The 12520-nt window shown below is 42.7% G+C and overlaps 1 protein-coding gene across 1 annotated transcript in view; it reads left to right on the top strand.

Moving 5' to 3' along the window:
• Nucleotides 1-12520, top strand: part of PHACTR1 (phosphatase and actin regulator 1) — a 489267-nt gene that overhangs the window by 21097 nt on the left and 455650 nt on the right. Inside the window, exon 2 of the mRNA XM_061147620.1 lies at nucleotides 3202-3348. Within this exon, the coding sequence (XP_061003603.1) occupies nucleotides 3202-3348 (147 nt within the window). The remainder of the gene's footprint in view (nucleotides 1-3201; nucleotides 3349-12520) is intronic.

Raw genomic sequence — 12520 nt, 5'->3', positions numbered from 1 at the left:
AAGGCCCCTCCCATGCCATGCAGCGCAGGCAAAAATAATAATAATAATAGCACTTCATTCATTCAAAGAGAGCTATGGGTTGGGAAGATCCCCTGGAGTAGGAAATGGCAGCCCACTCCAGTATTCTTGCCTGGAGAATTTCATGGGCTGAGGAGCCTGGCGGGCTACAGTCCATGGGGTCACAAAGAATCAGACACAACTGAAGCAATTATGCATGCATAGTTTATACAGTGCATAGTTTACATAGTGTATTTCCTTACTTTTGTACTTCTTTAAGAGCGTGAACCTAAATGTTATGATCACAATATTGGTTTGCAGCCTGGTTAGTCACCTAAAAGCATTAACCTTCATTGTTCATTTCATGAGCCAAACACCCCTGTTGTGCCTCCTGGGATGGGAGGCATCCATTTATAGTCTATGTTTAACAGAGACAAATGGGACATAATAAGGAGACAAACATCATAGAAAAATGAATTTAAAATGTGGATAGTCAACATATACACACACACACACACACACACACACACACTTAGCAAATCAATATACTGGTTAAAGAACAGGATTTGAAATCAGGTAGAAATAGATTTTGTCTCCATTTCAGCTACTCATTGACCCATTAGTTGTATAACTCTCCTTTACTCTTTGCTTCCCTCTTCTCTCCTTCCTCCCTCCTTCCCTTTTCCTCTCTCCTCTCTTCTGTTTTGTTTTTTTTTTTTCCTCTCTTCTTTTATTAAAAAATATCTATTGAGCATTTACTCTATACTGGATTCATACCAAAGACTAGTGAGCCAGTCATCTCACATTCCTGAGGGAGAACATGGAAAGCTTATTGGGAAGAAATTTGTGGTGTACAACACAAGGAAAGGTGCAGATGCAGAAATGAGTCAGACTTGTGGGGACAACTCTGAACAGACTGGGAGGGAAACAATGGGAGATGAGGTTAGGAAAGACAGCTGGGAATCAGGTTGTAAAGGGCCCTGAAAGCCAGGATAAGGAATTTAAAATTAAATGCTGGGAACTTGCTGACTATGAGAAATTCAGTGATTAGGAAGGTAGTCCTTCCTACCTACAGGGAGGCCAAAGGAGAGGCTTATTTCAAGAAGGATACATTACTCAAGAAAGAAATGGACCTAACTGTTGTAAGGCTATTGATGACCTTTAAAGTAACTGTGACTGAGTGGTGGGGATAAAAAGCAGAGGTAAGGATACAAGGAGGGGAATAGGAGTGAAAAATGGAGGCTCTGGGGCCAAGAGTTCCGTGGGAAGGTTAAACAGACTGGGAGAGAAAAAATAAATACATAAATAAATAAATAGACTGGGAGAGAAATTGTATGGTGGAGACTGAAGAAGCATCAAGGAGAGGGCAGATGCAGAGTTACTACCTATGTGTGAAGTAAGAGACCAATGTGAAGAGACTGAAGAGTCTAGGCTGGGCGCAAGGATACAGGATGAGAGTTGGAGCTGACAGCTGAAGTGGAGAGGGAAGTTTTGCAGAGCTGAAGCAGCACTTCATCCTCTGAGACTGAAGGTCATGATTTGACACTGAGATTTCCTTTGTAGCAGGAAGGGAATGAAGGTAACATTTATCTGTGTACTCCAGGTGGGCTCCTGTTAGAAAGAAATGTGGCAACATCTGGCCACAAAAGACCAAGTGACTGAAGCTGCCAGAAGACAAACATCAAAGAGTTGAGCCCATCAATAGGTTCAGTAGGAGCATCAAAACCATTCTGACTCACACTCCAGAAATCTTTCTAGCTGTTCCTACTGTATAACATGGGAAGGCTGCAGTGCAGACATTCAAAGAAATGTGAGGTGCCCTTGATCTTCAGCCTGTCCTTCAGAAACAACGATACAGAGTTACAGAGACTACAGGTCCAATCCAAAGACCACTATGCATGCTGTAAATCACCAAATAAAAACTTGAAAGTGAAAATGAGTGGGTACTTCCATAGAGATAAACATATCCTAAAAATTAGTAGTGCTAAGAAAGCCACTGGGGGACTTCACTGGCAAGCCAGTGGTTAAGACTTTGCCTACCAAGGTACAGGGTGCAGATTTGATCCCTGGTGGGAGAGCTAAGATCCCAAATTCCTGGCAGTCAAAAAGCCAAAACATAAAACAGAAGCAATATCATAACAAATTCAATGAAGACTTTAAAAATGGTCCACATCAAAAAAAAAAAAAAGAAAAGCCACTCAATTCTTGGTGAATATACCTAGTCTTCCATGGTGGCTCAGATGGTAAAGAATTCAACTGCAATGTGGGTGACCTGGGTTGGATCCCTGGGTTGGGAAGACCCCATGGAGGAGGGCATGGCAACCCACTGCAGTATTCTTGCCTGGAGAATCCCACTGACAGAGGAGCCTGGCGGGCTGCAGTCCATGGGGTCGCAGAGAGTCGGACACCACTGAGCGCCTAAGCACATACTAGTCTACATTCAAAATAGCAAATCTAGAAACTTTACAGGCAACCTACCCCTAAAGTTGTACATGCTTCTACATCTGGTTCCATCTCTATTTGAGCTCCAGAGTTGGGGAAGATGGTGCGCAGGGGGCACTCCCGCGTATCCTGTTCTCTCCCCTGACCAGCTGGGACTAGGCTTGCACCCCAGGACTGATAATGGCATGCAAAGGAAGCTGAAGCTGGGCTGTCTGGTTGGGCATCCCTGGACCAGACAGTCCTGGGGGTTAAGGAGACCCGCGCGCGCACTTGAGAAGCGGGGTAAGTGCATTTGGCGGGAGAGGACACAGTGCTGACTGGGCATCTTTGGAGTCCTCCCTTTCGCATTCTCCTCTCTGGGCCAAGAGCCGCACAGGAGGCGAGGTGGCCTTCCCGCCTGCAGCACAGACCCGCTGGCCCTGGGGCTGGGAGAGGGGCTGGGGGTGAGGGGAGGTGGGGGCGAGCGCCAGCCAGGGAGAGCCTGGTCTCTGCTCCGGTCCACAAATCCTTAACGGGTTTTCTTTCTCTCCCTTCACCCTTTTCTCTCCTTTGCTCTCTTTCTTTCACTCTCCCTCCTTTTTTTTTTTTTTTTTTTTTTTCCTCTTTTCCTTTTCCCCTCTTTCCCCCCCTCCCTCCCCGTCCCCTTTCCCTCCTTCTCCCATCCCCCTCCCCGCCTTCCCTGTGTGCGAGCCTCTTCCTTTCCCCCCCCCTCCCCTTTTCCGCCTCTCTCCCTCTCTCTCTCCATCTCCTTCTCCCTCTCAGCTCGCCGGGCGACCCTGCTCCTGCCTCCCACCTTAATGGCGGCATCTTCGGAGGACGATATAGACCGGCGGCCCATCAGAAGAGTCCGCTCCAAGAGCGACACGCCGTACCTCGCCGAGGCCAGGATCTCCTTTAACCTGGGGGCAGGTGAGGACGGAGCGCGTGCCCCGCTCTCTCCCCCACCCGGCTTCCTTCCCTCCTCCCCGGCTGGCTCAGCCCCCAGCCCCTCCTTTGGTACCCCACCCCGCCCCCCGCCCCCATCCCGCCCCACTTCCTACCCAGCTGGTCCCCGGCGCGCACTGGCTCTCTTTGTGTGCCGGGTGAGGAGGGTGTGTGTTGGGGGGGGCTGGTTTGCGGAGGTGGGGGAGGGTAGCGCGTGGAGCCCTGCATCCACCGGGGAATCACACGCCGGGCTTTCCCCTGCCTTGAAGAGAAGAAAGTGCTGTCACCGTTAACAATGATCGCAGGCGTAGCCTGGAGCGCGGGTCAGCAAGCCCGAGCGCCGCCGGCTGTGGGTGGAGGGGGCTGGCAAGGCTCCGCTGGTGTGGTTTGCTGGTGGAGCTGCTACCGCCGGGTGGAACTTGTTGGTGACATTCAGACTCTGGTGATTCTGCCGGGTTGATACCTCTGCTGCGGCTTTGGAGTGAGGAGAGAGGAGGGGGTGGGGCTTAACAGCTGGGAACCGGACCCAGCAGTTGGCAAGCAACCATCGTGATGATAGTAATAAGATGGGCTGTAGGATACACATGGGGTGATGGGAAGCTGTCAGTGAGACTGGTACCCAAGGTGGCCCAGATGGGGTTAAGTGAAAAGGTAACTGAGGTGGAGGAGGGAGGGAAAGAAGCAGGAGGGAGGAGAAGAGAGGCAGATACAGGAAGGATGGGACGGGAAAGGAAGGGAGGAAGGAAGAAAGGAGCCACAGAAAGGACTGAGGGATTCAGGGAGTCAAACTGTTTCCACTGAGACCTGTCAGGGTTACCTGAAAGGACGCACCAGTGTCCGCTGTCTCCACTGATGCTGCTGTTGCTCCAGATTCAGGGGCAGACCGCCCCCACCCCTTCCTGTTCCTAGTACAGGGTCCCTGTCACCAGGAGGAAGTTGTTCACCACTAACTTTTCTAGAAGACTGCTAAGTTCTCCCCCTCCCCCGCCCCCCAAGCTTGTGTCTCTTCCTTTCTAGAATTCCTTACTATTCTAGCAACTCCACTGCAAAAAGAGTGAGGGCATTTTCCTCAAAATCCTCCTTCAAAATAACTTTAAGAAGAGGATCCCTTTTTCTTTAGGAAATAAACCCTTGAAAATGGAACAGAATCAAAGTATGTGTGTGTGTGTTCATGCTCAAGGAAAGAGAAACTTCAAAGAATGGCTATTTTACTCACTACTGAGAAGTCTGAATGAAGCAGAAAGCTCTGCATAGAGAAAGGAGATGCGTTGGTTAAGGAACCATATCCTATGACTGGTGAGATGGTAACAGAGTATGCCGAAGTAGCCAACTTCTTTGGAGTGTAATTTTTCCTATTTTGGTGATTTGGGGTTTTTTTTTAACCCTTTGTTTTCTTGTCACATCTGGAACGTTTGCCTCTGGATTTGTGACTGGGGGGAAGAAGACTTTATTGGAGGAAGCTTTGACAGCTTTTGTGGCATGCAATAGTAGGCTGTGGTCTCTGTTTGGAACTATTAATCCTTCACTTGTATGTTCTAGATTCACAATATGACTGAGGGTTCTTGGAAAGGACTGAGAAGAGTTCCTTTTAGGACCAAGGTTGTTTCCAACCCAGAGATATTAAGGATCACTCATTTTTTTTTTTTTTTTTTTTTTTTTTTACCAAACTCCAGTATATTCCCTTAACGTCTTTGGCTTAGCAGAGAAGGAAAGGGGCTAAGGAGACACTTAATAAAGGTTGTTCACCTACTACTGGTGCTTTTACAACAGAACAAAACAAAGCATGAAAAAAGAGTTTCAAGTTTCTGTTAGTGCTGGGTTAGGCTGAACCATTCTGCCACCAGATTCAAGCCAGTGACTTGCAGTCTTTTATTCTGGTTAAATTGCTCTGGAGGCCAATGAAAAGATTGGACTTTTCAGAGAGAACTCGACTCCTTTTCATCTGGAAATAAACAGGCTAAACAAGCTCCCAGTCCCTTCCAAATGTCCTTTAGAAAATACCCTTAAAAGCACAGTGTCAAGAAAGACAACAGTAAGAAAGAAATGTGCTGGGAAGGATGTTCGTCAATGAGAGAGGGCAGTCACTGAGGGCTGGGTTCTTTGGTTGGGGAGCTGTCCTCTTGGTGGTGCTGAAGCTGAGGGCTGTGTGACAGAGGCATGACGGAGAGCTGGAGAGCTGGAAGCGGGGGGTTGTGGGGAGGGGTGCTCAGTCCCTCGGTGATGGAATCCCAGGGAAAGAGCTCACTGACTGGCCTCAGAAAACTTTTCTGTCCCTGCCCACCTACATGTGCCGCCTGTTTACTACGCCTCCCGCCTACTGCTCCACTGCTCCGATCCATCAGGAGGTTTTGCTCTAATTTTGTGGTGGTTGCTCATTCCCAGGGCTTTGTTTTCCAGTTGGTTTTGGGATGCTTTCCTGACACAGTAAGATCTACTCTCAGATGCGCCTTTACCCCGCCTTTAAAAGTAATTGTAACCCCTGGCTTAAAAAGCAAACAGCCTTGTTTATCTCCTTGAGCAGCAAGTTGTAATTAAACTATTAGTGTCATTATCAGCACTGCTGAACAGAAAGCCTGCACACTTTGGATAAATTACATAATCTGGGCACAGAGAGAATTTTGTCTCTTAACAACAATTTATAAACGATTAAGCAAGGAAGCTTTCATCCGCCTTTCTTCCTGCTCCTTTCCTACCCCTAGTCACTTACTCTTTATTCTTTCCAGAGAAATTCTTTATTGGTTTAAACTATTTGTCTTTAGGATTCACCTTCTTACACCTACTCATTTTACAATCATTCAAGGAAATAAATATACACATATTCATTTTACTTGGATATCATGAAATCATTTGGGGACCAACTCCCTTAAAACTAATGTGTACACCTGCCAGATAAAGTAGACTGGGGTATTTTAAATACTGATTAAATTCTTAAGCATTCCTTCAACTACACCTTGTCCCTGATGGTACTTAATAATATCATTTCAGAAATAACTTCACAGCATGAGTGAAAGATATAATCCCTCACCTATAGTCCCAAGTCAGTCAAAGAATAGCACCAAAATGTGGGTCTTTCAGCACTTTATGAAGATGCTAATTTCAAGATTCAGCCTAAATTGAGAGTGTAGAGAACAAAAATTTTTCTAAACCATGACTTTTTTGTCTAAAAGAGCCCCTTTTGTAGGTTTTAACTTCTATTTAGCATTTAGTATATTACAACAACCTTGATAGATGCCTGTTTGCTGAAGATAGTATGTTAGAGAGAATTAAGCCAATGTATTTGCTGAAAGTAACACAGACACATCAGACCTCATTTAAAACCCTGGAAGAGGTTTTTTTCCTGAGAAATTAAAATGTGTTAAAAGGACATCATGTAACAGAAGAGTATGTTCACACTATTAGTAGCAAGTATTTCTAACTGTGTTCTCACTCAGTAATGAACCTTACTGACATTTAACTTGTAAGAACTTGCTCTGCCTTTTGAGGTCATTGATTCACTGCACTGAAATGAGTGCAATGTAGAGTTACAGCTCATCTGGCAAATATTTTCCTATGGGTCAGTTTATTCTATCTGTATTTATTTATCTCTGTATTAACAATATATAAAAGAATGTTTGATACATAGAAGATACTGAAATGGAAAGGTTCTCCATAATTACACACCAAAATGAATGAAAATGTTATGATAAAAGATTTAAGCACATCTAAAATTTCTTTCAAGGATGTCAAAAGAAGGAAAGCTAGTCATCCTGATGATTTAAGATTGTTTAAAACCCAAAGCCAGTATTTTGCACTATTTAGGAAAATAAGTACTTCTCTAATCATAAGTACGTTTAACCTCTGTTGACATTGCAGAATTGCTTTGTATGTATGGAGGAGATTTTAAATTAATCTCACGGTCAACCTCAGAATGCTTATCCTCTTTGGAAGGCTGAGATCTGTTCTAGTTTCTGATGTTAGGAACTAAGGCCAGGGACAGTCGTTTTTTACTTCCATTGGTCTCCTCCACTCTTTCAGGCCTGGAAGAAAACTGCAATCAAACTTAGCTTGCTCTGACTACCTACAGGAGGGGATGGGTCAGTATGTTACAGTTTAAGCTGAGATCCCTTTCCCCTACCTTTCTTGAGGAGGAAGAACCTTTATCCCTTAGCTGAATTACAAATGTCCATGATATTGAGAAGTGGCATCCCAGAATGTGCTATTATCCTTTAGCCATGAGGACTGTCTCTAGGCAAAATTGTGAATATTGCCATGCTGAACCAAGATTATTTCACCAGTCTAAAAGTCTTGGTAGACATCCCTTTCAAGCTTTCCCTGCAGAATGCCAATGTATGTATCCCTCACATTATTTCTCTTACTGATTCCAAGTTGAAGGCAGATCATATGGGCCTGACTTTTATTTGGTAGGCCAAAAATCTCCTTTATAATATTGCTTCTAGCATTCATTAGGGTCTTCCCTGGTGGGTCAGATGGTAAAGAATTCGCCTGCAATGAAGGAGACCAGGGTTTAATTCCTGGATTAGGGAGATCCCCTGAGGAAGGTAATGAGTACCTACTCCAGTATTCTTGCCTGAAGAATTCCATGGACAGAGGAGCCCGGTCTGCAGTTCATGCGGTTGCAGAGTTGGACATAACTGAAAGACTAACACTTACTTCACTTCACAGCCAGAATCCAAGTGACCAACCATATAACTAACCAGTAGCCTCGATTGTGGGGCTTTCTGAGTGTCTGCCCTCTTTCTGTGTCACTGGAGAAACTAGCTAACCTGGTAATCTCACCATGCCATGCGTTAAGGTGGTATTAATGAAGACCACTCCAGGTAACATAAATAAAATACACAAAGCACAGAAAAGTGAGTAATTAATGCCAAGAGGAAATGGGAAGCTCTTTGCCGTAATATTTAACTTGGCTGCTTACCAAGTAATTATTTCAACAGCAATTCGTACATTTATGAGATAACTCAAATATAGATTATGAGTTGCATGGTTAAATTGTCTTAGGATCTTTTGATCTGGGCATTGTTAAAAAAATTGTTTTAACATCTTAGTATTGTATTTGCTATTAGCGCGGAATGCTACATTTCTTGTTTGGTTTGTCTGTATATGTCCATTTATTTAAATTTCATGGAGGGTGATGGAGTTGTGTTTTATATGAAAAATTAGAATCAAGAGACAGAAGAACTTGATTCTACTGCCTCTCTTCCTCTAAAACTGCAGGCAAGTCATTTAACCTTTCTGAGTTTGACTCACTCAACTCTAGACTTAAATCTAGACTAGACTAGACTTAAAGCTAGACTCCTTGGACCACAAGGAGATCAAACCAGTCAATCTTAAATCAGTCCTAAATATTCATTGGAAGGACTGATGCTGAAGCTGAAATTCCAATGCTTTGGCCACCTGATGCGAAGAACCGACTCATTAGAAAAGACCCTGATGCTGGGAAAGATTGAAGGCAGGAGGAGAAGGGGATGACAGAGGATAAGATGGTTGGATGGCATCACTGACTCGATGAACATGAGTTTGAGCAAGCTCTGGGAGTTGGTGATCGACAGGGAAGCCTGGTGTGCTGCAGTCTGTGGGGTTGCAAAGAGTTGGACGCTACTGAGCAACTGAACTGAACTGAGACTTAAATCTCAAAAGTTCCATCCTACCTAAAAAATTTGTGTATACTTCTGTCTGTGCTAATGAATACATACTATGCCACTGATTTTATGTATAGTCTTATTTATGGTATGAAACGTATGGTGGTAGTGGTTTAGTCACAAAGACATGTCTGACTCTTTGCAACCCCATGGACTGTAGCCCACCAGACTCCTCTGTCCATGGTATTTTCCCAACAAGAATACTGGAGCAGGTTACTATTTCCTTCTCCAGGGTATAAAACATACAGAGCACAATTTTCAATATGAATTAAAACATTTGATCAAAGCTAAGTTATTAAAATAAGTTTAACTAAAAGAATAATATATATTATAAAAATTCAAAATAACTTTTTGGTAATAACTAAGAATTGCTAGAAGGCATATTTACATGCACCATATTAATCAAATATTTTTTATTTGAATATCCAGGGATTAGAATCCTTAACAGAACTGATGATCTATGAATATTTGTTGTATGATTGAATATAGAATTAGAGAAATCTTAGCAATAAATAGACAGTCAGGAAACTAAATATTAACCCAGTTCCCAGTTGGCATATTAAGTCTTGTAGCCTGTTCTTTTGTAATTAAAATGAAATGAGTATACCTATAAGATCTGTATTTTCCCTTTATCCTTTTAAATTACCAGGGAAAGGAGATATATATGCAGACTAGCTAAATGACAGGAGTCAGTCAAGGTGAAATGTTCCCTTTTGGAATTCCTAACTTCTCAGAATTGTTATAAAACTTGACCATGAACTATGAAGAACTTTGTTTTGTTTTTCTTCACAGGTATATAAGCTGACAGGAGTAAATAAACTATTGGTCAGAATAAGTGCACAGATAGATTTTCATACATACCTTTTCATATTGACTAAAGATATTTTAAAGTTACTTATGAAATTATTCTTTGATATATGCAACTTCAATTCATCATCATTATTTATTGTACAAGCAAAACAACTGAAATTCAATTAGGGAGAGATGATAAGTTATAGAGCTATTTTCCCTCTTTGACTTAATAAGGCAAAAAAGGAGACATATATTATAGCCAGTGGAAGAGGGCCTGAAGGAACAAATAATAGATATCAGTTTTTCCTTGTTGCATGATACAAGAGAAATTCTAGAATTTTTTTTTAATTCTAGAATTTTTATATTTTGTTTCATAACTTTCCCCATCCACTTTAGTCAATGATAACATGAATATGATTGGTGGGGGGTGTGGCCATTTTGACATTTTAATTGCTTTAGTTTATAAGTCTTTTATATAATGAAGGATGGTTAAAATAAAAGATAAAACCAATTTTACAGCCTTTTGAATGATGATGGATCCTTTCCCATGACTTTCTACTCAAGTTATCAAAGGACACCAGGACTAATCTCATGCTAGTGGTTATTTATTATGATGGCAAGTCTTGTGTGAAAGCCTGTAGGTTTCCTATTGATCTTTTCACATTTGTATACCTTCTACTTACAACACAGTAACATAATCTTTGAATACTAAATACATGGGCTGTAATTGTAGACTTGAGGATTCAGTATATAGTTGACCTTTTGTATCCATGGTTCTGCATCTGATGGATTCAACCAATCACGGATGTGGAGGGCTGACTAGAGTAGGTCAATTCATGTAAAGAATTTGAGTATCTGTAGGTTTTAGTATCCACAGGGGTTCCTGGAGCCAATCCTTCCAGGAGCCTGATCATGGTGATGCGTTTTACTTTTGAAATTATACTTAATTTTGTCGATATTATTACTTGCCATTTATAGACATAGAGGGGCTTCTCAGTGGCACTAGTTGTAAAGAATCTGCCTGCCAATGCAAAAGATGCAGGAGAAGCAGCTTCAATCCCTGGGTTGCTAAGATCCCCTGGCAACACATTTCAGTATTCTTGCCTGAAAAATCCTATGGACAGAGGAGCCTAGTGGGGTATAGTCCATGGGGTCACAAACGAGGCAGACGTGACTGAGCAACTGAGCACACACACAGAGACAGAGAGAGCTCTTTATTTCTGAATGTTTATCAGTCAGAGAACAAGTTGGTTTAAGATGCCATCATGGCTTAATTAAAAATATAAAAGAAATTTTACTATGTTTGAATTTATCCCTTATTCCATCTGGGCCCTATTTTAGAGGTGGCGGGGGAGGATGGAGGAAGGTGAGATGAAATAATAATCTATAGTATTCATTCACTTGACAAATATTAATTTAGAAGATAATATTTTAGGTCCTTGGGATACATTATTGATTAAAACAGACACTTCTTATCCTCATGAATTTTAACTTCTAAAAGTGAGTTATGGACAATAAACAGTACAATACAATACAATACAATAGGTAAGTACATTGTATAGTATTTCATAGGTTAACTGATAAGACAAAAATAAATATAGCAAAATAGGACTGTTAGGCACATGGGAGCAAAGAAAGGGATGGATTGCAGGATAGGCAGCATTGAGAAGAGGAAATGTGAACAAAGTTCTCCGAAGGGGAACATGAGCCGTGTGAATATGGGGTAGAAGACAAGGCAGAGAGAGCGGGGCGAGGGCCAATGTTGAAGCCCTGAATCGAGTGTGTTTAGGACCTGGCAAGGGGCCCAGTGTGGCTGCAGAGGAGTGAATCACGCGGTCGGGAGGGAACGCATGGGGACCAGATTACAGAGGGTCCTGTGGCCCACTGCCCTCTCTTGCTGAAATGTGGTACAAGGCTGGGATTTGAGCACAAGAGTAACATGATCTGAAGCAGATTTTAGAAGGCTCCCTGGGGCTGCTGTGTTAAGGATAGCCTACAGTGGAGCAAGGAGGACGCAGGGAGCTGGTTTGGAAGCTCTGCGGCAATCCAGAGATGGTGCTGTCTCAGCAGCATGGCACAGCAGAAGCAGTGAGAAACAGTCAGATTCTGTATGTATTTGAAAGTATAGCCTATAGGCTTCCGTGGTGTATTGACTGTGGGCTGTGAGAGGGGAGGAGCAGAGTACCTCGAGGTTTGGCTTGAGCAACCAGAAGGATAGAAGGACCCTTTAGGGGCATGGTTGCGGCTGGTGGGGGGTGATCGAGAATTCAGAGACAGACTTGGCAAGTGTGAGATGTCAACCAGACATCCAAGTGGAGGTATCCAATAAGCAGTTATACAAGCCTAAGGTTCAAATAAGGTCCAGTCCAGAAATAAATAATTGAGTTGTCAACATACATAGAGCCCTTGTAGAAGACTTTTTATCAGCATTTGCTCACTTATTTTTTTATAATAACCCTATGAGATTGGCGTGGTTATTGCTCTTCTTATATTATCCATGTGGGAACTAAGTCACTAAGAGCTGAAATAACTTAGCAAAGGTAATGAAGCTAATAAGGGAAATAAGAGGAAGAATTGGAATTCAGATCATGTTTTATATGGCATCAAAATCTATATTTTTAATGGCCATGATTTATTACAAGAGAGCAATCTTATGTTATCAGCTTTGCTTTGAGGTTCCATTGAAAGCTGAACATGGCTAAGGGAAAGAAAGAAGTGGAACTAGG

Source organism: Dama dama, chromosome 7, assembly GCF_033118175.1.
Source record: "Dama dama isolate Ldn47 chromosome 7, ASM3311817v1, whole genome shotgun sequence".
Taxonomy (NCBI): Eukaryota; Metazoa; Chordata; class Mammalia; order Artiodactyla; family Cervidae; genus Dama; species Dama dama.
The sequence above is the reverse complement of the archived record's forward strand: the minus strand, read 5'-3'. Positions and strand labels throughout refer to the sequence as shown.